Source organism: Leucopleurus acutus (genome assembly GCF_964270905.1).
Source record: "Leucopleurus acutus genome assembly, chromosome: 2".
NCBI classification, from domain to species: Eukaryota; Metazoa; Chordata; class Mammalia; order Artiodactyla; family Delphinidae; genus Leucopleurus; species Leucopleurus acutus.
Window position 1 is genome coordinate 182,231,498 of NC_139143.1, and position 27,577 is coordinate 182,259,074.

The window sequence follows — 27,577 nt, forward strand, 5'->3', positions numbered from 1 at the left end:
TGACACGGCAGCCCATCCATGCGGCGAGCACAAAGGAAGCAACTTGACCGAGGCCTTGCGACTGCAGGGGCACAGCCCAGACCTTGCTTTCTTTCCCACCCGAGTCTGAGTCAGCAGCAAAACACCTGCATCTCAATTTCCTTCTCCACCCATTACCAGAATGCACAGCACAGACTGAAGCTGCCTGTCCCACTTGTCAGAGATCGGGTTCTCCAAGGCCTGGCTCCCGGCAGGAGAGCTACCTTCCTAAGAAGCCTGGGGGGAAGAAAGACATTTATATCCCCATTTTATAGACGGCCAAACTGAGGCCCAAAGGAAGGTGTCTGGAATCTACAGCCCTGACTGCTAGGCCACTGGCCACTATAACCTGGAAGCAAACTGGAAACATGCTTTGGCTGGAACATTCTGCTCAGCCTTTCTTAGGCATCAGTCAACTCAGGGGTTAAATGCTTCGAAACATGTTCAACAGGCCGAAGGCCCCCGCAGATGTAAACAATTACATAGAGAAGGGAAGTGGGCGACCAGGGCCCAGCCGGGGCTCTCCGAGCATCGCCAGCACACGAGGGCGGCGAGTCTGAAATTCCCGCATCTTCAGATCTGTATCACGAACAGATCGGGGCTTTCAGAAGAATTTAAACCAATCCAGGTGGCAACCTGGACAAACAGCAAACCTGGAGGACTCACTGTCTCAAACGTGGCTTCAGAAGGCGAACTAAGAATGGGCGTCTCCTGCTATTTCTCGACCTCCACATCCCTCAACTTCCTCACCTACAAAACCACAACAGTGATGGCTAAGAGCAGTGATTCGGGCACCAAATCCTGCCTCTGTCCTTTATAGTAGCTGTCGGACCCCAGCAGATCACTTCCGTGTCCTCATGTGAGGCATGAAGGTAATGATAGTATCCACCTCTCAGGGCTGCTGTGACAGCCTATGACTAACAGCCCAAAAGCTCCAAGAAGGGGCCTGGCACAGAGCGAGCCCTCGGCCGATGCTGGCAGCCAGTTCCGATGCCATCGAGAGGATGCCTGACCCCACGGAGGGGGCGGAGAGGGAAGAGGACGTCTTGGGCTCCTGCAGTGGGAGGCGCCCAAGGCCGCGGAGCCTGCAAGCTGCAGGGCGGCCCACGGATCCATGTAACTCGCTCCTGACTATTCTCCAGCCCAACCGAGCAGCTGCTCCAGGAAAGAATAAAATATGCTTTGCATACTTCAAATGCTTCACTTATGAAAGCTGGCAGGGCCGCCTTTCTAAATTGTTTAGCGATAAAGTCAGCAATGAAACCGTTGGAGGCTCTCACCGCCGCAACCCGGGTCGGGGAGCCTGCAGGGGGCAGGGGAGGAGGACAGGCCAGCCGCTAGCGCGGAGCCCACAGGGGCTTCCAGAAGGCGCCATGTGGGATTTTTCAGAGGGGTGCTGGGATCACGTCCTGGTGTCCTGATGTGAAATTGGATCCTCCCTCTGGAGCCAAGCCCCAAGCCAGCGGGGGCAGAGGGGAGGCCCCTTCCGGCCTGGAACGTTTTCCCACACTCCAAGGGCGCCCCGGTTTCCAGCCAATGGAGTTAATTGAAAAATTACCTTGGGCTGAGAAACAGCAGTGCCGGGCCACGTGGGCTGGGTCACAGGAAACCCTACTGGGTCTCCGGCGTGCCTGTACTTCAACAACCTAGAGCTGGAAGGCCAGGAGCCGTGCTCGGCATCCCAGGAACCGGGGAAGCTCTACGTGCTGGGCATGCATCCCAGCAACCTCGGAGGGTGGCACGATGCCCGTGTTAGAGATGAGACTGAAGTGCAGAGACTCAGGGCCTGCCCAAGGGCCACGGTCACCAGGGCCGCCTGGCTCCCCCTGCAATACCTCTTCTCAGGATGCTCTTCTTTCCTGTGCCCCAGGGCCCCCCAACCCCAAATCCTAACAGACAGAGCTCAAGTGGAAGCACACGAGGCACGCCAGCTAGCGAGGCCGGCGGGAGGCCTTCTGCCCGGCGTGGAACTAGTCAGCCTCTTCACACGCAGAAGGCTGCCTGCATTCCGGCTGATATTGTTAAGCTGAATACAGTGCTTTCAACTTTTTCTTCAAAGTGCTCTCACCTCTTCCTCTTATGTTTATCACCCAAACCCCTGGCAAGATTACGATGGTGGGTTTTATTGTCCTCATTAAGGGGCAGTCAACTAAGTCCCAAGGCATGGCTCCTCCCCTCAGCCAGCTCACCCAGGGATTCTAAGGTGTGCGAGGCCTGGGCCCACTTCTCCTCCCTTGGTCCCCCTGAGCCCCTCCCACCCCACCTGTGCAGACTCCTGGGTACACCCCTGCCTCTCTGGACTGTTTGGTCCATTCCTGTCCTCCTAGGTCCTCAGTCTGTTCAAAGGGCCTGGGGCACCCCTGCTTCTGCAGTGGTCCATCTAGTCTCCAGAGGCCTTTGCAGTCACCGGTTCTGAGACTTCAAAGTAGGACCAATGGGGGCCCCACGACTGTGTCCCTCCTCCCATCAGAGTACAACTTTCAGAATTTAAAATGAACAAAATCAATTAGAAAAATGACCTTATTTCCCCTGGGGAGTTTCAGCAGTGTTGTCTATGAACCAAATATATAATCAAGACACAGAAAATGGGGTTTTTTTGGGGGGGAAGGGAGAGCAGTGGGATGAAGAGGGCAAACTCAAGTCCCTGAGTTACTACATCTGTGGACAGAACTTCTCCCCGCGCAGGAAGACGCAACCTGAACGCATAAGCTGCGTATCTGACTTCCGGTTTTGACAGATGCCCCTTGAACACCTGGGCTGAGAGGCAGCGTGGTCTAAGTGGCCGGAAACACCTTGGGGGCGAGTTGGTCTGCGTTTGAGTCCCAGTCCCTTACTAACCTCTCTCTGCCACAGTTCCCTTACCTGTAACATGGGGCAATAACAGTACCCATCTTACAGGGTTGTCGTGAGGATGAAATGAGTGACTCCACACATAGAGTCCATAGAGACACACGCACGGACCGAACCCATAAAAGAACCGTGCTTGGCACAGGCCAAGCGCTATGTGCCAGCTGGTTCTTCCCCCTCCCCCTCCCAGGAGCCACTGCCTTCTGGTTCTGAGACCAGCCCCTGCCCAGCAGCCTTGTCCCTGGATCCCCAGGGGCTTCTCCTGGAAACCTGACCTGAACTTCCAGGTAGAACATTCCTTGCTGAGAGGTCTCCTGAGTGGGGCTCCCAGCAGCTGGGGGCTTGTTGCTGAGGAAGTGGCCCACAAGATCCTAGTCTGGAAGCACGAAGCCCCCTCTCTTTTGCCGCCCGCCCCCCTCACTTTCCCCTGTTTACGGGCTGAGAAAGGCAGAGATGCAGCTTGAATTCCTGCTTTGAGCTGCCGCCAGCTCGCCACCAAACGTTTCCCCCGTCTGTCTGGCCCTCTCCACCATTTCACAAAGGTCAAACGCTTACTGCACTCCGCGTACGGCCTCTTGGGAGTGCAGAGGAGAAAACTATTCGAAAAATGTAAGTTGGAAAAACCCCATGGCTCGCCACCACCGCACTGCCCCCCCGACACTGGCGCACGCATTCACGGCTCACCCCCAGTTCGACAGAACACACAGCCGTGTCCCAGCCCCTCGGTCTTAAAAACAAGTAGGAGGACAGAGAGGCGAGGCAGAATTTCCACTGATGGTGACCAGAGCCTAGGCTGTCGTCCTCGGAGGAATACAAATGACCCTGTCAACCCAGACAAGGAAATCTCTTGTACAGAACGGCATCCTTCTAGGTCTTTCTGGAGCAGCTCCTGGCAGGAGCCGCGTATCATGTGCCACGGCACCTAGAAGAGCCCTGACCCACGAGCTAAGCCCAAGAAGCGCCCACAGAGCTGAGGTGAGCCCAGGGCATGACCTTGGGGCAAGGGAACCCTTAGAGCAGGCCAAGGCTCTCCTAGGACCGCGCTCCCCTGCCCAGAGGTGCTTTCAAGACCAAACATGCTTTTCTTGGACGCCGTCTTCTTCCACGCCCCTCCCCCGCACCCCAAGAGAAAATGACTCCAACTAAAGAATAGCAGGTTCTAGGCTCGCCCATGGCGGAATCAAAGCGTCCAGCTTGAATAAAGGAACGAACAGAATGAGAGCGGTGACACTGGATGTGAATGGTCTGGGGCAGGTCAGAGACTTTTTGTTGTTCTATAGACAGCTGACCCGTGAACAACTCAGGGGACAGGGGCGCCCACTGTCCACACAGTCGAAAACTGGGGTGTAATTCACAGTCTGCCCTCCGTATCCTGGTGGATCCGACTATCCGCAGATGGTGCAGTCGTGTAACATTTACTATTGAAATGATCCACGTCTAAGTGGACCCGAGCAGTTCAAACCCATGTCGTTCAAGGGTCGACTGTCTTTTATTCTCATAAGCCAGCCTCCTCCTGCCCTACTCTGGTGGGCGGAACTGCTAGATCTTTCTTCTTTCTTCTCCCCAGTCCACAAACTTCAAACCTGGAATATCTGGGCCTTTCACACACATCTTTCCTGACACACCTGAAACAGTGTGGATCACTGAGGCTGTCTGAGGGGAAGGAGAACAGATACGTGTGGCGGGGTGTACAGGGCTGGTCCAGTGCGGGTGTACACAAAACACACACACACACACACACCCCCCCCCGCACTTTGTGGATGCTTCAGAACTGCTTCCACGGTTGGGCCAAGCAGCAGAAAATAAGCCGATTGAAGAGGCAGGTGTCCTAACCAGCAGCAGGTGTCCTAACCAGGAGCAGGTGGCAGCACTGGGACTCGACTTGTAACAAGAAAAAGCCCGTGTGCTGTGGACTTGCTGTCCCGTCCCTCTGCAACTGCAGGTGGCTCGCCAGCCAGGCCCGTGACGTCACTCCTTCCCCGGTGGCAGACGGCACAGCTATCAGGCTAGCTACTGATAGCTGCCGACATTCCAGGAATCCCCATGCAAGCTCCGGTTACTCTTCAGCCAGGAGACCCCAGGCGGTGAAGCCCAAACCCAGGAGGCAGGGGACGAGGGGACAGTGGCCCTCTGGCCCTCATGCAGGTGAGCAGACAGCACGGATTTCAGCAGAGACCATGGGCAGGCAGGGCCCAAGAGTCTTCAGCTAAGATCCTTTCCATAATCATGAAAATTAACCCAGGATAACCCCGCTGCCCAGGAAATTGTTCCTGCTCCTGTCTCTGGAGAAACCTATAAATCTCCTTCCAAATGAGCATTTGTTCTGCACGCACACCTGCAAAGAGCTAATTTGGGGGAAGTGGCGGGGCGGAAACCAGACCTCCAACCCAGGCTGGCCTGGTCTGGAAGGGAGGCGGCTGACTCAAGTTAAACATTTCCAGGCAGAGAAATTCAATCTCCTTTTTCAAGGGCTTGGCATTTAACGTGCTGCTTTTTGGTCCACCCTCCTCTTTTGGTAACCCCTTGGCCGCAGGCAGATGTCGACAGGACCCTCTTGCCAAGAGGCGAGTGCTGTTCGTTTGGCCGTGTATGCTGTTTACGGATCCCAAAAGGAGTATGTGAACTTGTCACTGGATGTCTCTGGGGCTCCTTCTGACCTAAGAGCTGTCAGCGCAGGGGTGGGTGCAGAATTGCATCCCAATTCCACAGCCCTGGCCTGGCCTAGGCTACTGTGTCGGCCCCATCTGCCCTAAGAGCATTCCATGGAGTTCCTAGCTCCCTTTCTCCTTGCCTGCTGCCAGGAGGGCCCGCCTGACGTCTTCAGGTGCCCGCAGAGTCCTCTTAAAGAAACATCAGGAGAGCCAGGAACACACGGCTCAGTCTGGGGAACATTCTTCCCTTGGATGTGCAAGGGAAGCTTCGGGCTCCAGAAGCTCTCTCTGCCCTCACAAAGGGCTCCGGGTGGGAGATGAGAGTCAAAGGCTAGTCAAGCTGGGCGCACCACGGCAAGACATCCTGTCCTCCAACTTCCCCAGCGCAATCTGCTCTGCTCTGGCTGGGAAAAAAGATGCTTAGAGAAAGGAAGCTGGTGCAGGAAGGTGTACTGGTTCATGTGCCACGGTGGCTGTCTTCTCACGTCAGAGGGGTTGGCGTGTCAAGGAAATAGATTCAGCGTGTAAGATCCTCGAATGGTAGGACACGGGCCAAGGGTGGATGCTACGAAGAGATCAGCTTGGGGCTCAATGTACCAATGAGTGAATGCTTCAAACAAATCAAAGACCGTAAGGGCTGCCAGAGAGGAAGTACGTTTCCAGTCCCTGCAGGGGTGCCAGCTCAGGAGGAACACCTGCCGGGGACTCGATGGGTCAGTCTGTTTCCCTAAGTTAACCACTCTCCATACTGCATACAGGGAGCCCGCCCGCCCTGACACACGCAGATGATTGATTAGTCACCTGACCCGGGGTCTTGCAGTACTGATGAGGCAGGGACCAATCCGATTCTCTGTCTCCCAGGCATTTCAGAGAATGAAAGGTCCTGCAAGAGCAGACGCCCCGGCAGAGCAGTAAAGCAAGGCAGGCAGTTAGGGAGAATCCTCGGAAATTCCTAGGGGGCGGGACGGAGTGAGAGGGCACTGCTCCAGGCTCCCAGCATTGGCGCCAGACCCCACGTGGCTGGCCTTGGACTTCTCGAGGTTGCCTTTGTGCCTTCACAAGCAGCCCTCCTTTGACTTGAGCGCCCGCGGTGTAAGCTCTGAAACACTAGCACACCCCTGCCAGGGAACCCTGCGGCGGAAGGCAGGGCCCTCTCTGGGGCTGGCCAGGCTGGGTGAAGGCTCAGCCACTGCCATTGAACCTGGCAGTCCTGATGCTGTGAGGGGATGAAGCCCTAGGCCTTCCCCAAGGCCCCTGCTCCCCACTCCCTAACCACGTACCTCCCTTCACTGCTAGGCACAGAGCCCGGATCTGTACCGCGTGCCATGCAGGACGAAGTAAAAGCTCAGTCACGGCCAGGACTCAATATCCCAACAGGCAGAAGAGTGCCCGGTGGGCACACGCCCCCCCCCCCCATGGAAAGGCACCTCCAGCACTGCCCGCACCAGCCAGACCCCACGCTTCCCAAGCATCATTTTATTATTTGCAACCCATTTGAGATGACGTATTAATAAAGCCATCATTCCACTTATTGAGTACCCACTGTATACCAGGCTCTGCCGGGTGGCTTCCCTCATTCCCAGTCCAAGATGAGGAACCCGAGGCTTGGGAAGATGAAGCAGTGGCCCTGAAGACCCCGGTGTGGGCTTCTCACAAGTTGTGAGTCTCTGACAGCTGCCTCTGAGTTGGGGAGCAAAGCGCTAGCAGATGCCATCTCCAAAAATGTCTCCTCGACAAGACTCACCTTTGCTCCAAAGACTTTATCTCCTGCGGATCACTGAGCCTGGACTTCGGCAAACTGGCATCTCTCCAGTGAGCTTTGTGTTGCTCCAGTGCCCATTCGGCATTAGGCTAAGATAAATGATGTTTCCTGAGCACCTACTATGCGCCAAGCACCACGCAAAGCCCTGTGCACGGGCCATCTCATTTAATCCCCACAAAACCCTACTAGATAGGATTAGCACCCCCAATTTACAGATGGAGAAACTGAGGCTCACAGGGCTTAAGGAGCTGGGAACGATTTGCACCCAGGCAGTCTGGCTCCATGGCCCCGAGCACTCGGTACACAGTCTCCAATGTCCCTACATTTAGGGCTCCAGGTCCGGGGACTTGTCTTAGTGTGAAGCCTCGCTCTCCTCCTGGGGCTGATATGGAATGAAACAGGGAGCCCGCACCTACGGCCTAAACAACACCAGGTGCAGAGGCAGGCCAACCATGCCCTTTTGCTAAATTCTTAGCTTCCCAGGCTGCCCACTCCCTACCCTGCTGTGAGAAGGTAGCATCTTCCTGCTGGGTATGCCATGAATTCAGGTCATCTCCAGAGGGAAGCAGTCAGCGCTCTCCAGGGAGATGGCCAAGCGATGCAGCCCAGAAAATCTGACTCCTATGGGAAGGCTGAGAGAAGCCAGATGCCTTCTGGAGGGCCCAAAGCCCTCGCTGCTGCCGCTGACCTCAGCGCACTCAGCAATACCAGGGACATGGCAGGAGGCTGACGAGGGGGCCATCACAGCACGCGTGTATGCTGGCCCTCAGGGAAGCAGGCACGCTGTGTGGGGGGTGCTCAAATCAAGCCCACGCAGGCCCCACACTCAGGAAGCCAACGGTCCAGGGGTCCTCCTGCAAGCCCGCCTGGGACAGGTGTGATTTGGAAAAAAAAAAAAAAAAAAAGCAGGGGTCGTGATGACTTATGCCCAGGAGACTATGAAGGAACATGAGAGACAGCAAGAGTCCAGCTGCTTCTTGAAGATAGAGAAGGAAGGAAAAGGGGAGACAGAAGGAACAACGGACAAAAGAGAAAGCCTAGCTCCTCCACAGGGGTCTAGAACAGGGCCTGGCCCATGGTAGGTGCTCAAGAAAACCTGCAAAATAATTAACTGGTAGCATCTACATCTAAGGCTTTCCTTTGCATCTCACAACACCTAGTGAGCGAGGGGCACACACAAACACACTGGCTGAAGGAGTCAGCTCACATTCTGCAGAGAACAGCTTGTACAACTGCCTCCCAGCTTCCATTCCTCAGGATGAATACTCTCCCTGACCTTCCTTTGCCTGATACCCCACCATCAGCCAGTGCGTTTCCCTGGAAGCTCACAACCCCTACCCCAACCTATTCTAAGGAAGGGCACATGATCTGGGCCTGCCAATCAGTGCATTCCTGCCTACTGGACTAAGTGATTGGCTCAGAGCTGTTGCATAATTAAAGCTAAGCCAATGAGAGTCAGTCCTGGGATTTTTGCTAGAAATACTGGGAATAAAGGACTCTCTACACTGGAATCCAAGAAAGATAAACGTTGCTTAGACTTGTTAGGGGTCACTTTTGCCACTAGAAAGGATAAAGCCCAAACAGATGAAAGGCAAGCTGGGAGATGACATCATCTGAGCCCCTGGATGCAGCTACGCTTGAAGCTTGACCCACTGCTGATCAATTCAGTTAGGGGGAGCTACTGATTTCCCTTTCTATGAGTCAGTTCCAGTAGTGTTTCTATCATTTGCAACTCAAATACTCCTGTAACTACATGGCTCTCTGGGAAGGTAGTAGGAAACTAAGAAGTGCAAACAATACAAAGTTAGTTTTTTTTCTTTAACAAATAGCTATCGAGCTCTAAGCATGAAACTCTCTGAGCCTCGGATGCCACCCTGAGCGCTGGTGATCAGGCCTCCATACCTCACAGGGTGAACAGAGAGAGTAGCCAAACCCTCCTATGACCTCTGTTATCTTTAACACGTTAATGCCAAGAGAAGCAGGAAACCCACAGCGCTGGGAAAGACAGGCTGTGTCAGCGACACCACACCTGGAGCACACCACACCTGAGCCTCTCGCTGGACTTTGCAGAGCTGCCCCATGACCCTTACACTTTACAAGGACCCTGTCCAGCCCAGGGAGGCAGTCACAAGGAGCTCCCCACCAGGGCTGGGCCTGGCACCTTCAGGGACAGAGTCCCTTTGTTATTCCTCACTTCAGACTCTGCCACAGTTCAGGACGGACACAAGTGATGCTGCAGAGTCTGCAGCAGCAGGGACAGGAGGGTGGTGACCACTGTGGGCTCCAGCTGCACTCCAGCTGGACTCGAGTCGAATCTTACCTCTTCTGCTTCCTGGCTTTACGGCCTGGGGCAAGTTTCTTAACCTCCCTGTGCCTCAGTTACTCCATCTGGAAAATGAGGTGATTAATGTACCTAATTTATCTTGGTTGTTTAATGCAGGCAACCCTGCAAAGCAGGAGTGCTTAGATCAGGCTCCCCTGCATGATCTTCATGAGTGCACGTAAGTGACGAGAACCTTACGGTGTTTCAGTGACATGGGAGTGGGGGAGAAGCTAGGGTGCCTCTAAGTGCGCGACTACTCAGAACACTGGTTTGTCCACCTGGCAAACAGTAAGTCTCTGAAAAGAACCCAGAGAACAGAACCAGCAAGTCAGCCCAGTAAGCAGGAGGGAGGAACTGGCTTGGTGACAGCAAGAGGGTGGGGCTCTGGCCCACGGTCATCAGGGTTGGCCGCAGACAGAAGCCCAGTCACCTTGGGGAGATGGTCACACAGGGACACACGGCCTTTGGGGGAAGTCACTGATGCCGACACCAAGAGGCCAGCAGGAAGAGAAGGGAGAGGAGCTGCTGGTCATTTCAAACACTCCTGCAGCTGCCCAAACACACAATCAAACCTCCTCTAGCCAGGTCCCAGCTAGCTGCAAGGCCCAGTTAACTAGGATTCTGGCTTAGGTTGGAGGACAAATAAGCAAACAATGAAGAGACTCCCTGACGCAATGGCTTCTTATTTTCTTACATGTGAGCAGTGGGAGTTGTAGGGTCAAGTACAACCAACCACCTGTCCTAAGATGCTCAGCTTCTGAGTTAGGACCCGAAAAGTCTGCAGAAGCCTAACATCCAAAAAGGGAGTTGTCCAGGCTCCCTGAATGCAAAAGGGCATTTCAGGAAGTTTTCAATGACAATGGAAACACAGAAAGAGTTTCTGGTGTCTAATTTTCTGAAAATGTCCTTGACTTTAAGCATGACGAGGGGAGGACCACGTTTTGGGCAGGACTGTTTTATCTACGACTACATCCCTGATACTTAAGAAGGATTCTCGTCCAGACAAGTGCACCATAATTATTGAATAAATGAACAAAAGAACTTCGGGGGCTCTACCACGCTCAAAGATTCTGGAAACGGAAAGGTAAACTGTCCACTTGCTTATGGAGATACAATGACCAGGTGACACAAAGGACGAGGGCCAGGAGTAAAACCCAATGGACTCACTATCTTAGGTCATTGGATCCGGGCCTGTGGCTGCCGGGCCTGAGAACGGGGTCCCGTGCAGGGGAGCGGGGCCAGCAGCACCCAAGCCACATGCTCTATCTGTCCCACTTCTGTCTCTATCTTTTGGCGGGTCCCAAATTCCAGAAGGAAAGAGGGATATATTTACTGCCCCCTCCAAACCCCAACAATTACTGGTGGGGCTGCAGGTGTCCTCCAGGTGCTGCCCTACCTGCCAGGTGAGGCTCCTCCAAAGGTGCGCCAATACATCTGCCAGATTCGATGTCTCCTAAGGTTTTTCCAGCTGAGAAATTCACATCTGCGTGTTTCCTCCCGTTCGGAGCGTTTCCTGAAAGCCTACTGTGTGCTCCAGGCATACGGAGGGAGGCAGATGCGTAGGCGCCCTGTGGCCCCCGCCACCTCCGTGGGTCCAGTTCAGGAGGAAGGCCCCACCTAACGCTCAAGAAATGTTCCTGCAGGACCTGGTCTCCAGATGACGCGCCCACGGCAAGGCAGGACTGCGCACAGAGGGGCTGGAATGAGCAGGAAAGGCTGTGCAGAAGGGGGCATGGGGGCAGGACAGGATGGAATTTGGACTTTGAGAAGAAGAGGTGAGGGGTGGGAACCAGCTGGCCGGTTCATGGGACAGTCAGGAGACCCTGAGTCCCTTAACGGGAGCCAGGAAAGCGGCCGACATTGTTCGCAGCTCCCAGCACCACACCCAGGCCGAGTAGGTACTCAACACCTGCCAGGTGGACGAACCAGGAGCTTTGTTGGCTCCAGGGAGAGGTTGAGGAAGGGCATCCTTCTGGTTCCAGTTAGGCGTTCTAGGCAGAAAACCCCTCCAGAATGTAAGCGCCGCGAGGGCAGAGCTGGCGTGGCTCAGCCTGTCCGCACCAGGCACCCAGTCGGGGTCTGATGAGTATTTATCCAGTGAGCGAATAAGTAAACGAATGGCAGATGTGATTTAATAAACACATGCTCAGTCGGAATCTGGGTGGTGGGTCATCCAGGCCATCAGTCGATGCCCAGAGACGTAAGTGAGCTGGAAGTGAGGGCAGGGCCATAAGGTCCATGCGATCAGCAAAGGTAGAGGGGGTCAGGAGTCAGGGAGGTGATGCCTTAACTTCTGGGAGGGCAGGGTCGGGGAGGGGATCACTTTCCATATGGCAAAAGCAGCTGAGTGTGGCTGGCAAAGCTGAGTGTCTGGAAGCCACTGGGGTACAGATAGGGAGACCAACTGTCCTGGTTTGCCTGGGACTGTGGGGTTTCCCAGGATGTGGGACTTTCAGTGCTGAAACCAGCAAAGTTCCAAGCTAACCAGGAGAGTCGGTTCCCCGAGGCACAGGTCCGCCCTCACCAGCACTGAGGTGGTACCAACCACCTTTGTAAAGTGCCTCCGAGTGTGCAAAGCACATCTACATCCAAGGGCTCGGGTAAAAAGCAACCACAAATCTGGGAGCTAAGCCGGGCTGGCACTACAGATCTCATTTCATGGAATAGGAAACTGGGGTTTAGAGGGGAACGACCTGCATGAGGAAGGTCCCACAGCGGATAAGTAGCACGGTCACGTCTGATCCGGCCTCCAGCTCCCCTGCTTTCTGTAAACACTGGGAAGACAGGAAATAGACAAGTGCTGTCTGTCGAGCACAGCTGTGAGCCGTGCCAACTTCCTCCAGGCTGATGGATGCCAGGGGAAGCAGCAGAGGCCCTGCCCCAAGAGGGGGCCCCAGGGAAATGGGCCCATCTGGCCCTCTGCTCTTCTGGCACAGGGTGGGCAGGCGGCCACCACCTGGGATGCTGGGAGAGAGGATGGGGGTGAGGGTGCTGCTGGCCACCGCTCTGCTTGCCTCCCCGTAACATCCCCGTGATGGCCACCCCTTGGGTAAGGCCCGGATCCCCGTAGGCCCTTGTGAAAGGCAGAGGGATCATCTCGCCACGCTCACAGCAGACCCTGGGTGTGGAAGGGTCTCGGCAGCTGGTGAGAGGACAGGCCGGGGTACAGAGGGAAGGGGGAAGAGGGAAGGGGAGGGGGAGAGGAGGAGAAGATAGAAGAGACTTGGGGGAAAAATTTAAGTGGAAGGGGCCTCCCAGAGCAGTCTTGCGCAGCGATTGGCTCCAAGCTGAAGCGGCATCAGCATCGCCTTGAGGGGTCTGTTAAGACCCAGATGGCGGGGATCACCCCCAGTTTCTGATTCTGCAGGTGTGGGGCAGGCTGAGAATTTGCGTTCCTCACAAGTTCTCAGGTGAGGCTGATTTGCTGGTCTTGGCACCCTAACTTGAGAGCCCCTGGCCTGGTGCATGAAGTGGGGTGGTAGGGGCTGGGGTGGGGGACAAAAGCAAAAGGGTACCGAGGCGCTACTGGAGGCTGGGGAGACCGCCAGGAGTAGAGATGGAACGTGCTAGAGCCCGTGGTTCTCAAACTTCAGAGAAGATCAGAATCACCTGGGGGTGGAGGTGACGAGTTTAAAGTGCAGATTCCTGGGACCACTGCAGATATTTGACAGTCCAGGTCCGGTAGAGGGTCCAGGAACTTAAAAACCACACAAGCTCTGAGTGATTTTGACGCAGGCAGTCCAGAGACCACATGGAGAAGCACGGCAGCCTTAGACGAGCACAGTGGAAAAACACACCACAGGCTTCGTGAGCTGTGATGGGCCACAGACACATCTGTGGTATCAAGCCCTGACTCAGGGCTGGCTGCACCATCTGATACAGTAGCCACTGGCCACACGTGGCCTTTCAAATCAAATTTGAGATTCAGTTTTGTGGTCATACTAGCTACATTTTAAATCCAATGGCTACCATATAGGACAGCACAGGCAGAGACTTCTATCAGACAGCTCTGGCCCAAAGAGATCACACTGTGCCTCTATTTCCCCTTCTGTAAAAAGGGGTTCCCCCCGGTCTCTCCCAGGGTACAAAAGAGAGGAAAGACTCCACCCAGGGCGGCCGTTTCTATCCACACTGAAGAAAGCAGTCCAGCTTGGAGGGGGTGGTGCGGGCATCCACGTCCACTCCAGAGCCCACAGGGAATGCCAGGGATGGAAGTCTCCTTTCTGGTCAGCCACCCAGGCCCCTGGGCTCCCCACCAAGGGGAGCTGAGAAAGTCCGCAGGGTACATAAAGTGACGGAAACAGTCCCCGTGGCTCCCGGCTGTACCGTGGACACGGCGAGAGATGCCAAGAGGAAGCAGAGACTGGCCACTCAGCTGACCACGTCTGCCATGGGCACAGCATTCAAACCACCAACAAAAGGGATCCAAGTCGGGTAGGGAGGGGGCGGCCTGGGCTGGTGGGTTTGCTACCAAGTCTGAAGAATCAGGACGGTCAAGGGTGTGGTCTCCTGTGACTCCTCAGCACGCCAGCCCAGGACCTGGCCCCTCCGAGGAGCTCAAGAAGGAATACTGATTGAGTGAAAGGGTGAGTGGATGCGAGCGGTGGCCTGGGGCGCAGAGCAGGACATCAGAGCAAAGACAAAGCCTGACACTGGCTGCTTTCTTACCACAGCACAGTGAGAGCACAAGACAGAAATGCATGCGCCTCTAATAGATTCTGAGAATATGAGTGGGGTGGGGGGGTGAGCAGGGCAGGGAGAGATGGGGGCGGAGAATTGGATTAGAAAAGGAAGAAGTGGGATTTAACTAGGATGTCCATGCACCTCATCTCCACTTTGGGTCACCTGTGGGAGGGAAAAGGATGCTGCTAAGGATTATGTCAGGGCGCAGGGGGCAAAAGCCAGAGTATGTGGCCTCCCTTGTTCCTTACTCTAAAATCAACCAGCCCCAGAAAGATGAATAGCAGAGGTTCTCAAAGTCTGACCTGTGGAAACCCTGCATCAAAATCACCCAGGGCGGGCTTCCCTGGTGGCGCAGCGGTTGAGAGTCCGCCTGCCGATGCAGGGGACGCGGGTTCGTGCCCCGGTCCGGGAGGATCCCACATGCCGCGGAGCGGCTGGGCCCGTGAGTCATGGCCGCTGAGCCTGCGCGTCCGGAGCCTGTGCTCCGCAAAAGGAGAGGCCACAACAGTGAGAGGCCCGCGTACCGCAAAAAAAAAAAAATCACCCAGGGCACTTGATAAAAATACAGATTCCCGGGCCCTTCCCCAGACCTACAGAGTCAAAACCTCAAGGTGGTGCCTGAGAATTTGCACACTAGCAATCACCCCAGACTGCTGTGATCCCCAAAGTCTGAGCCCCACCCCCCTTCAAAAGGCAGGAGGGAGCTAGGGAAGAGGTTGAAGAGAGAGAACGTCCAGCTTTGCCAAGACATCCAAGTGCCTTTGTAAGTTTCCACATTTGACCCTGGAAACTACTCCACATGACACCTTGCAGTATGGTCCCTTCCTCGCTCTGGGCCTCAGTTCCCTCACTTTGGAGAGGGACTGAATTGACCCCATCCCTGCCGAGGTTTCCCTCTCAGGGCTCTGCATTCCAGGTTCCCAAATGGCCAGGGTCGAATCTTCCATCATGGGCCAGCCAGCCTCTTTGGATTCCGGCTGGGCCAGAGGCATGCGGTAAGTCTGCTGGAGCCAAGGGAGCAGCTCTGGGCCCCAGGGGCCCTCCCTCCCAACTGTCCCTGGCTGACTGGATGACAGCGTGCCAAAGATGAGAAAATCCCATGAGTCTGAGCATCACAGCCTCTGCCTGGTGCCCCACTGGCTGTCGGGGAATCGTCAGCTGATGAATGAAACCACAAGGAAGAAGCAGTGGGGCAGGCAGCCAGCACGGCAGCTTGGAAAAGTCGCTTACTATAACCTGTGTAGCCTCTTTAAGCCTCAACTGTCTGTCCAGTAAGATGGGGAGAACGCCAGCTGCCTTACAGGGGCCGGGAGAGATGAACAGGCACGCAGGTAACAAAGTGCTCGGCTCCCGGGCGGCCCTCAGTAAGTGACTCTTCATCATTAATAGGACCTTACCCCAAAGAAATACGGATTCTTCCCTGCCCCGGGGAACATAGGACTTCAGAGTTAGGAGTGCACCAGCAAGGCTGAGCCGTAAGGTGAGGGAATACAGCATACAGGAACTAGCAGCTGTTGTTCTTACTTCTCTCCAGGCCCCCAGGGAGAGCGTTCTGAAGCTTCTGTACAATTAAAAGGTACTGAACACAATGCCTGTGATAAAGTTACAGCTCAAACTAGTTGGGAGACCAAGCCAGCCTCCAAACCCGGGCGGCGACAAAAGACGAAGCTGTCGGCACCTGCAGATTGGCCACCGGGTGGTGGGTGTTCCCGAAGCGGTCCCCAACACCCAGCACGATGCAATCAGAGGTTCACCACCACTGAATCCACCAACTCCCCTTCTCCTTAGCCCAGGCTTAGCGTCACCCAGTTCAGGGCCAGGACACCAGGCGGGACCCACATACCTGTCATACCTTTCTGGCTGTTAATTTCTTCCAAATTTGGGGCTGCGACAGCACCTGCTGGGCTAATGCCATTTGGTGAGGGCTCTGAGGAACTGCCACAATCAGCATCTTCTAACTGGCTTCTCCTGAAGGCATCCCAACAGCAGACAAGAGAAAGCCTGAAGTCCTCACCTTCAGGGTGGCTATCCCAAGGGGAACGGAAGGGGTGGTCTGTGTGAACAGGAGGCAATCCTGACTTTTCCCCTCCTGGACAGGCACTCATCTGATGTGCTCAACACGAAACGCGTTTACAGAGAGTAAATTCATACAACATAGCTGCACACACCTGCACGCACACACCTTGGAAGCACGGCTCGCCATCCTCTCTGGAGTGTTTAGAGCCCTTAGTGACTCACAACAAACACAGGATCCCCATGGGGACCGCTCTGGACGGCTTTAATGACACACTTGGTATGCTTATCTGCTGGGGCTAAAATCCGTACGCACGCCAATGTGCCTGATTTTCCACTTTTGCCAACTGGCTGTGTCGCAGGTGAGAAAGGCTAGAGCTGGGGCGTGTTTGCTACACTCCTTGGGCTATGCGTGCCCTGTGGCTCTTGAGATGATTGAAAAGGGAGTAAACTCTTCTTTCCCCAGAATGGCTGGAGGGTTCTAGCAAATCATCCAGTTGACTAAGTTGGAATATTACACAAAACATAAAGACCATTCTGGAAATTTCCTGATGACTCAGAAGGCCTTTCTGATGACTTGGAAGGCTAGCACTCCTTCAAAACCACCTGTCTCATCAAATCTCAATATTTCAAACTTCAAATATTTAAAGAATTTTATACACACACACACTCAAGTCCTTTGGACTCTGGATAAATGGGAATTTCCCCTCCCCTTTACGGCACAGGTAGGCAGCAGGCCCCATGGGTATGAAGGACGCTAACCATACAGATGCCTGTCCAACAACTCTGAGGTGGGTAATATGATCCCATTTTAGAGATGGGTAAACTGAGGCTCGGGACATTAACTAACTTGCTTGGGGACACATAGCTAGTAAGCAGTAGAGCTGGTGAATTCAAACCAGGTTGTGTTTGATTCCAAACCTGGTGTCCTGCACTCACTGCCCTGGCAGAAGGAACTTTCAGTCCCCCTTTGTGAGCAGTCACACAGGGCGGAGGGGGCTGGGCCACAGGAAACCTCCCAAGGGAAACCAATCGGAAATATATTCAAGTGTAGTGACTTTCCTTCCTGATTGTCCAGAACAGCCAACACCCCAATTATCTCTGTCCCACCCCATTACTGACGAGGCTCACACTAGACCCTCGTGGTCCTAGTGGGTGACTTTCCAAGAGCATCCCCGATTCCAGCGGGGAGATTCAACCTCACACCAACCCAGCAGAAATCCTTTACAGAAGGGATAACTCAAAGCTGACCTAATGAGGAAATTGCTAAAGGCACAAAGATAAGCAAATGCTTGAGTTGCTTAAACCAAGGAATATCAAGGAGAGGACAAACTTTTTTTTTAAGAGATAAAAATTTAAAGGAAAAATGGACCTGACACTTAATGTGAGTCTACTTTCTTTTTTGTTTGTTTGTTTGTTTTTGTTTGTTTGTTTTTTGCAATACGCCGGGCCTCTCACTGTTGTGGCGTCTCCCGTTGCGGAGCACAGGCTCCGGACGCGCAGGCTCAGCGGCCATGGCTCACGGGCCCAGCCTCTCCGCAGCATGTGGGATCTTCCCGGACTGGGGCACGAATCCATGTCCCCTGCATCAGCAGGACTCTCAACCACTGCGCCACCAGGGAAGCCCAAGCCTACTTTCTTAAGACCAAGACAAGGTCTTTTCACACTGCTTTGAGGTCTACAATCTGGGACCAAGTCCTGTCTGTGACACCTACTAGCTATGTGATCTCAGTCAAGTTACTAATTTTCTGAGCGCCAGTGTCCCCATCTGTGGATGAAATGAGCAATCGCACCTCCCCCTGGCTTGCGGAAGGACTCACTGATGAAGACAAAGCTCGGCATTTGGTCACCACCAAGCCTGGCCCCCGGGAGGCCACAGAATGAAAGCCAGGACACAGAAACACAGGTCTGGTCCCCTCCTCCAGGGGACTTTATGTAAGGGGAAGGGGCAAGAGGAGATAAGAACTCAAACGGCTAATAAGGAAGGTGGTCTGGGTAGGCTTCAGATACGAAGATAACTAATTTACCAACAACTTTTAAAAAATGACTTGGGGGCTTCCCTGGTGGCGCAGTGGTTGAGGGTCCGCCTGCCGATTCAGGGGACGCGGGTTCGTGCCCCGGTCCGGGAAGATCCCACATGCCGCGGAGCAGCTGGGCCCGTGAGCCATGGCCGCTGAGCCTGCGCGTCCGGAGCCTGTGCTCCGCAACGGGAGAGGCCACAGCAGCGAGAGGCCCGTGTACCGCCAAAAAAAAAAAAAAAAAAATGACTTGGTCGGGAATTCCCTGGCGGTCCGCGCGGTTTGAACTCAGCGCTCTCACTGCTGGGGGCCTGGGTTCGATTCGACCCCTGGTCGGGGAACTAAGATCCCACAAGTCACACTGCTAAAAAAAAAATGACTTGGTTCCTTTAGCCGACCGGCAATATCCTCTTGCCTTAGGGACTCAGCACCCACATACCTCACCTCATTCTCCTCTGACCACCTACCTATATACTAAAAAGCACCCGCTCCGATCACGCTAACCCCTCACCTGGCTTTTTTTTTTGTACATAGCATTTACCATCCCCTGACACATCCTGTGTGTATCCTGTGTGTACTGGAAATCTCCTCCCACAGAATATAAGCTCCATGGAAACAAGGTCTGCAGTTGTCTCGTTGCTGCTACATCCCTGGCAGCTACAACAGTGCCTGGCAGGAGTAGATGCTCAAGAAATGTAACTGAATGAAGGGACAGTCAAAGAGGGAATCATTCATGTTCTCAGTCTCAGAAGGCTCAGCGATCACCTGAACACTCTGCGGGGGCTCTGGAAGAATCTCTCCTCCAGTGGAGTCATTCCCACCACACCAACAGGGAAACTGAGTTAACGGAGTTTCTCAAGGTCAAACAGATTTGGGGCAGAACCAGGTGCAGACCGATACTGTGTCTAATTTTTGCATCTCCTGCTCTGTTCCCTAGTCCGGACGCAAATGGTAACCTCCCCTGGAAGGGGCCCCACCCTGGAGGCCGGAGCTGTCACCGGCACAGGGTCTGTCACTCTGCCGATATCAGGACATCCCCCACGAGCAATGTCAGGGTGCCAAGCCTCCAACCCGCCAAGCAAGCATCTCTCTTTCCCCTTCCCCAAACCCCTGAAAGTGCCGATTTCCAGACGCTGTCACCCAAAAGAGCACTCTTGCAGCTCCTTAAACCGAGCATCGCATTAGGTTGGGGACTAATGTGCTAAGATCCTGGCGTGAGTCACCTCACAGCCTGGCTAAAATGTTTATTTCAGCAATAATTTCAGCTTGCGGTTCCAAGCGCGAAGAGGACCTCCCAGAGGAAAACCCCTCACGACAGCCAATGGTTTTGAGCACCTGTGTCCACGACACGCTGTCCTCAATGCCAGCCGCCACAGACCTTCTCAGAAACTACGTTTGGTCTTTAAGAACCAGACGCCAAAAGAGCGTGAAGGGTGGTAGGGTAGAGAGAACTCAGAACTTTCTTGTTCTGCTGCTGGCTTGATCCTGCTTCACACCAGTGATGCCATCTGTAGATCAGGAAAGGAGATTTCCACTGCTCTCTGCCCCAAAGGGACACCAAGAGAGCCACTGGAGTAAGAACCACCCCCAGACCTCAGAGACAGGCATTTCTCAGCTACACCATGTCATTAGGATATTGTTATTATGAATACACAAGTGGGGTCTATATAGACACAAAGTAAACCTATTTCTCTCCACCCAGTCCTCTTCTACTGTGTACATAATAACAGCCTCCATTGGCCCAACAGTCAGCCTTGGATCACTGAAGTATTTTAAAGACAAGACAAATATCATCTCAACACAGTTCAGGAGGGTGGAGATGGAGCAGACAGCATCACATCCTAATGGGAACCTGAGTCAATGGAGGCACTAACAGGTGCCCCACAAGTGAAGCTGACGACTTACATTCATTAGTATCAACTATGACCCAGGCAAGGTGCTTTGCAGACATGAGCTTTTTTTTTTTTAACATCTTTATTGGAGTATAATTGCTTTACATTGCTGTGTTAGTTTCTGCTTTATAACAAAGTGAATCAGCTATACATATACATATCTCCCCGTTATCTCCTCCCTCTTGTGTCTCCCTCCCACCCTCCTTATCCCACACCTCTAAGTGGTCACAAAGCACTGAGCTGATCTCCGTTTGCTATGCAGCTGCTTCCCACTAGCTATCTATTTTACATTTGATAGTATATATAAGTCCATGTCACTCTCTCACTTCGTCCCAGCTTACCATTCCCCCTCCCCGTGTCCTCAAGTCCACTCTCTGCATCTGCGTCTTTATTCCTGTCCTGCCCCTAGGTTCTTTATAACCATTTTTTTTGTTTTAGATTCCATATATATGTGTTAGCATACGGTATTTGTTTTTGTCTTTCTGACTTACTTCACTCTGTATGACAGACTCTAGGTCTATCCACCTCACTACAAATAATTCAATTTCGTTTCTTTTTATGGCTGAGCAATATTCCATTGTATATATGCGCCACATCTTCTTTATCCATTCATCCAGACATGAGCTTTTGGTTTTGGTTTTGGTTTTGGTTTTTTTTGCGGTACGCGGGCCTCTCACTGTTGTGGCCTCTCTCGTTGCGAAGCACAGGCTCCAGACATGCAGGCTCAGCGGCCATGGCTCAAGGGCCCAGCCGCTCCGCGGCATGTGGGGTCTTCCTGGACCGGGGCACGAACCCACGTCCCCTGCATCGGCAGGCGGACTCAACCACTGCGCCACCAGGGAAGCCCCAGACATGAGCTTTTGAATGATCAAAATGTTAATCGAGATTATTAATATCTCCACTTTACAGATGGGTAAAATGGGTCTCAAAAAGATCAAGCAACTTGCCCAAGCCCTCCCATTTGCTTCTTCTTTGCATCTTTGCTCTGTTTCACACCAAGCTGTCTTGGTCTCTAACTGCTCTGTGCAACAGGGGAGGAGGTGGGACTGTCTCCAGCAGACCCAGCCCCTAAGCCAACCACCCAGGGACTCAAGCTCCTTCCAGGCCTCAGGGTCCCTCTTCCCAACCCTTGGTGACCCAAGACCTCAGTTGTTCCAGGACACCAGTGGCAGCTCAGCTAATCAGAGCCACCTGGTTGGTGGTGCCAGCCCCTGTGGCTAGAACTCTTGACGCTCAGGATTCCATCTCCTGGGGAAACCAATACAGGCAGTCTGGAATTAAGGAGCCTGGCAGTCGACTTTTTTCTCATAGGAAAGAAATAATTATTAGGTAAGTAAGCCTGGTGTTTCCCAGTTGGTAAGCTTCCTGCCTGGGAGAGGCATGCTGGTGTCAATCCACAGACAAAATTTGAAATTCCAGTACCATGGCTTCAGGGCTTTGGGGCTTGGGCAAGTCCCTTAAACTCCGGCCTTTTCTGACCTCATCTTCCTGGAGATAACACAGCCTCACTGCCAGGGTGGTGATAAGATTTTAAGACACCGCATATAAATTACTGGAACACATTGGGTGTTCAAGAAATAATAATCATGTGGTCCCCCCCACCTCCGTTTTTCCTGGAAAAAGTATTCAAACTTGAAACTGATGATGACAGACCCTTCTCGGAAGCCCTTCCACCTTCCTACTGTGGAATCTGGAGGATCCAGGGGTTCCTGTGCCCCACCCTCCATGACCTAACTTCAGCGGGGAGGGACCAGCTGAGACCGGAACGGAATGGAACGGGCGCATCCACTCGGAACATTTTAACACTCAAACGGGGCTCTCCGCTTGGTCTCCGCTTGGGGCGGATTAGCCAACGATGCACAATTAGACCACTGCATTTATCTCCTCCGCGGCGATTTCTCTTTCTGCCTTAGTCGTTCAAGTGTACGAGAAACCTCTTCGCTCCTAGCAAATGCGAGCCCTCACTTTCCTCTACGCGGGGTGGCGGGAAGGCTCCCCTCGGCACTTTATGGGGCTGCCAGGTGGGTTACAGGTGCGGTCACAGGGGGCCTCCCCAACTTCGCGCGAGGCTGGCCCCTTTCCCACGCTTCCCAGATCAGGCGCGGGAAATGGCCCAAACCTGGGTCTCCAAGCGCCGCGGGATCGCACAGCTCCTGCAGGCTTGGCCTTGACCTCCCTCTGCAACTCTATAGAGGGCTCTTGCCGGAAGGCCGCGGAGCCCCACAACCCCTGCCCTCATGCTTAAGACTAACTCCGCGTCCCGCGCCTCTCCCCCTGCACCCCGTCCGGTGCTCTGGGTCAAGGGCGCGGCGAGAACTTTGCCACGAGCGGGGGCCCGATCCCGGCCGGGAGCGCCCCCGCGCGCCCGGCCCCGGCCCTCCCCCGGCCTGCGGCCGCGCCACCCTCCCCTCCCGGCGCGCACCTACCCGGCTGGCTGCAGTCGCCATCCGCTCGAACGGAGGGCGCCCCGGCGCGGGGCCGATCGCCGGGCCCCGCCGCGTCCGCACCCGGCTCGCAGGCTGGCGGTCCCGGGGGGCGCGCAGGCCCAGCCCCCGCCCCGCAGGAAGGCGCCGGCTCGCCCTGAGCCGCGAGCTGGCGGACGCGCTCCCAGGTGCCAGAGTCGGCCGCCCGCATGCCGCGTGCCCGAGGGGCGCTGCCCACGGCGGCGCGGGGGGCTCCGACGGCGGGCGCCGGGCTCAGAGCCCCCGGGGTCGCCGCCGCATCGGGGCGCAGCCGAGCGCCGGCCCCGCCGCCCGCCCGCGCGCGCGCGCCGGACCTGGTCTCTCCGTCTCGCCGGACACCGGGAGGTCCGCGGCCGCCGCACACTAAGAATTCGGCCGCCGACCCTCTCACGTGGGAACGACTCTCACTCGCGCGGCTCCTCCTCCCGCTCCTTCCGGGCTGGCGAGGGCCGCCGCTCGCCCCGCCCCCGGCCCCGCCCCCGGCCCCTCCGCGGCGCCCAGACTCGCCCCAGGGCCCGGGGGAGGGCTGCGTCGCCCCTTTGTAGGCCCGGCCCTGGCCGCTCGGTGCATCCCCTGCATGGTCATTCCTGGAGAGACTCAGGGTTAGAAAGATGGCCAGTGTCACAGGGGTCGGGAGTGACAGGCCTGAATCCAGGTCTTTGAAAACCGCAAGTGTGTGCATCAAGGGACAGCTGCCTGGTACCCCAGTTTGCATGTGTCTCTCCACTCTTCTGATACCCTTGGGACAGCCTTGCTAAAGAGCTGAAGCCCCCGCAAGTGGCCGGGAGAGGGCGGAAAGAGCGGGCAGGAAAAGGGGTGGGAGCTCTGGGACATCTCCTTCACTCACCTGTACTGTGTGACCAGTCCTTCTTTAAGTGCATACAGTACTGAGCGCAATGGCTGGGCCAGTGGGGAGGAAAACTGATATATGGTCCACACCTATGAGGAAGTTGTAAACTGGTGCGGGGCACTTCCTCCGTCTCAGCTTCCCCATCTATAAAATGGGGCCTCAGGAATTCCCACCCTGTCCATCCTCAGTGCTACTTCTGAGCACCGCTCTGGGCAGCCATGTGGCAGGTGAGGTGGTTCCCAGGGGAGGTCAGGAGCTGGGCGCCCCGAGTGGGTGGGTGGGGCAGTTATTAGGCCAGTCAAGCCCTGTAGGAACTGGCTCCTTGGAGGGTCTGCAAATCAGAGCCCACCCACTGCAGCGGGTGTTCTGTGGCTGACAGAGCTCGCTGTATGGTGAGTTTGCGGCTCTGAACCCCCTTTGATTGGGGATTACGATGTTCTTTAGAAGGACTAATTATCTCCCCGCAGCCCTGGGTGGCAGGTCCGGTTTCCCCCTGTGGCAGACATGGGAAGGCGAGGCTACGTGGCTAGATAAGGAATCACACACTTTCCGTGGTGTCCTCAGTTTCCCCTTCCAGGCAGCATGCACCCCCCCCCCCTTCTAGGCCTGGCTCAGTCACCTATGGCTCCCACTGGCCCAGGCCTGAGCTCTGGGAACTTATAGGTACTGGCATATGGCTCTCCAACCATTGGTGGGAACCAAATTACTTCCCCCCACCCCGCCCCCGCCAATCTCTAAAACCTTCTGCAGGTCACTTTCCTGACTGTGGGCAGGGAGCCCTGCATCTGAGCAACCACTATGGCCTGGCCAACATCCACCATGGCCTTCCCAGGTTCCACCCCACCCCCTACTTTCCTTGCCCTCCCAATGACTGGGACACTAGCCCAGTTGTGGAAGGTCACAGGGCTGCCTCAGACCCCCTCCCCCTGTCGAACTGGACCCCTCAACTGCCCAGTGGAGGGCTGACAGGTATGCCAAACGCTGGTGGTACTCGCGGCTCGGGAAGAAACCCACCCATGGGGTTAAACACCCATACAGCTCTGGGAGAAGGAAACTGACCTCACACCAAGTGACAGGAGATGCTAGGAATCCCCCAAGTCCTCTGCCTTTGCTGGGAAAACCATCAGAACAGAACAAAAGAAAGATCGCTCTGAGCCCTCATGGGAGAAGAAGCTGGGAGTGCCCCTGCATTCTGGAGACATCTGGTCCAGGAGACTCTGTTTTGGATGCAACAGGGACACGACTGAGTGAGGTGGGCAGTGCAGGGACTGCTGTGGTCTGTTTCGCAGGGCATTTAGGTTGTATTCTTTTTACTTAGAAATTCTTTGCGTATTAAACTTGTAGGGAGGCTCTTCGCTTCCACAAAGAAACATGCTCTTTCCCATATTTCTTGAAGTACATGGAACTCTTGGTCAACCTCCTAGTTTCCCACTTTTGATAGAAACATTCACTTTCCCGTTAACTCCATAACGAGAAAACAGCAGCGCAAGCACAAATATGTAGCACCTGCCACTTGGATTCAACGTCAGGGAGACCTTAGGAGTGACGGGGACTGCGGCAAACAAGAGGCCACCAGCCCCTGTAGCGGAGGCAGTAGATTGCTGTCATACAGGAACTTGGCTCTAGTGTTACTAGAGGTTCTGGATTTTTTTTTGGAGCTACTAGGAATATGAATTTTTTAAAAAAATTTATTTAATTTATTTATTTTGGGCTGTGTTGGGTTTTCACTTCTGCATTCAGGCTTTCTCCAGTTGTGGCTAGCGGGGGTTACTCTTCGTTGCCGTGCACAGGCTTCCCCTTGCGGTGGCTTCTCTTGTGGAGCACGGGCTCTAGGTGCACAGGCTTTAGGAGTTGTGGCATATGGCTCAGTACTTGTGGCTCGCGGGCTCTAGAGCGCAGGCTCAGTAGTTGTGGCGCACAGGCTTAGTTGCTCCGTGGCATGTGGGATCTTCCACGACCAGGGCTCGAACCCATGTCCCCTGCATTGGCAGGCGGATTCTCAACCACTGCGCCACCAGGGAAGCCAGGAATATGAATTTTTATGTGAAGTCTAAATTTGAAATGTTGGCAACTTTTTAAAACCTAAGAAGAAAGAGGAGAGGGAGGAGAAAGAACAACAAAGGAAATATGTCTAGAAGTTTCTATTTGGCCTGTCGGTCCCCTCTGCAACCTCTCAGGAGTCTGCACGTGTTTTCTACTGACGTTTCAATGATCCAAGATGTTTCTCAAGCCACCAGCCCTGGGGAAATTCTGCTGCTCTCCTTTCTCAGCCAAGTTTGGCCTGGCTCTGTGTGTGTGTGTGTGTGTGTGTGTGTGTGTGCGCACGTGTGTGTGTGTGTGTTTTCCCCACACTCAGGGCCAGGAATTCACATGGCAGTTGGGTACACCTGCCCTTGCTTTCTGGGGTTTTCAGACTGCCCAGGCCTCCCCATTTGGCTTCAGTCTCTCTGTCTCCCTCCCTCTCTCTCTGTCCACAGCTCTGTGAGCAGGCCAACCTCTGACAGCAGCAGCCTGCAGCCTTCCAGAAGACCATCTGCCTTGGGTGGGAGGTCTTTCCTCCTGAGGTATGTTTCTGATTCTGAGGACACCCTGGGCCTACGAGATGTTTCTGCTCAGCTCTGCAACAGGAGACGCAACAGCCGGGAAGCGACAGCCCATTTTCTGCTCTGAGCAGTTTGGGCAGGCCCTCTAGGAATGGCAGCCCCAGGGTGGTTTTTATCGGAGACTCCAAGCCCAGGTTGGCTTCTGAACGTGCAGCCTTGCAGAAGGGCCCTATGCTGGGGTTAATGTCGTTGCCTTGAAATTCTTAATTATTTTTGAACTAATGGCCTCACATGTTCATTTTGCATTGGGATCTGCAGATTATGTAGCTGGTCCTATTCCCAGAAGATCTACCCGGCCTCCCTGGGTGATGCTGAGAATTGATGTTGGAGACAGCTGGGCCTGGGATGTGGCCACTCTGTCCTTCTCCAGCGTACATCGTATCCAGCCTCTGCAAGGCAGCGGGAAGGGAGGATTTGGGTGTGGGGAAAGGATGCAGGAACTGGCCCCATCCAGTCCTCCTGACAACTCATAAGGAGCAAAGGGCATAGTGAGAATTCGAGGTGGGGGCGGGCAGGGGTGGGGATGGGCGACCCAGCCCGAGGGTTGGGCGGCTGCTCTAGTTCTAAGCTCTGAGGCCAGACGATGTCCCCATGACCCAGACCTCAGGCCAATACAGCGCCACCAAAGGAAACAAAAAGGAGGCTGGGGCACAGGGACACAAGGGATCAGTGCAGTTCCCATTCACAGTGTACCTTCATTGCCAGGGGAACTTCCTTTAGATCACAGGAGCAAGTGACATGACAAGATATATTTGGCTTAAGGAACAAAACCAGAAACGTTGTACTAAAGAACTCCACTATATTCGATATCTACTTGAAATTGAATATTTGAGCCCACTGCAATTTTTCAGGTTTTTTTTTTTTCTTGGCTGTGTTTTTAGTATTTGTAGAGGAGGCTTTACTGAGATCTTCCAGCCAACAGTGCTCTTTTCAAACACCTGGCACTAAGACAAGGTAGCAACTGTGGTTCTTAGGAATCTGCACTGTTTTGTCTATAACACCCTCATGAGTTCCTGGAGGCTGGAGACCTCGGTAGCGATCCCCTAGCTCGTGTGTGACTGTGGCAAAGGGTCATTCTGTCTCTGCAACTAAGCGCCCTCACTGGCAAAAGCAAAATGAAGGGCTGGGTTAGCAGATGTGAGGAGGGCCTTCCCAGCTCTGCCCGCGATGGCTGAGTGAGTCTTTTTAATCCTTCTCATGATGGTTGTGGGGGTATGTTTGGTGTGTGTTGCTAGTAGTGAGAGCAAGTGTATTAGTTATCTACTGCTGCGTGACAAATCTCCCCAAAACGCAGAGGCTTGAAACAAGAAGCATTTATTATCTCTCAGTTTCTGTGGGTCAGGGATCCAGGGTGGCCTGGCTGGGTGCCTCTGGCTCAGGAATTCTGCGCAGGCTGCCGGCAAGGTGTCAGCCGGGGAGCAAAGGCACAGTCAACTCAAGGCTCTCCTGGGGGAG

The 27,577-nt window shown here is 54.5% G+C and overlaps 1 protein-coding gene across 4 annotated transcripts in view; it reads right to left on the reverse strand.

Moving 5' to 3' along the window:
• KAZN (kazrin, periplakin interacting protein) overlaps window positions 1-27,577 on the reverse strand; it is a gene marked incomplete at its 3' end in the record, with an annotated part of 459,901 nt that overhangs the window by 135,627 nt on the left and 296,697 nt on the right. The window contains exon 1 of one of the 4 annotated variants that reach the window (XM_082865286.1): window positions 22,634-23,055. The exons of 2 other annotated variants lie outside the window; for them this stretch is intronic. In XM_082865286.1, the coding sequence (XP_082721412.1) occupies window positions 22,634-22,841 (208 nt within the window). In that variant the 5' untranslated portion in view covers window positions 22,842-23,055. Of the gene's footprint in view, window positions 1-16,127; window positions 16,208-22,633; window positions 23,056-27,577 lie in introns of those variants that run through there. One more of the 4 variants, XM_082865288.1, reaches the window with a different exon arrangement.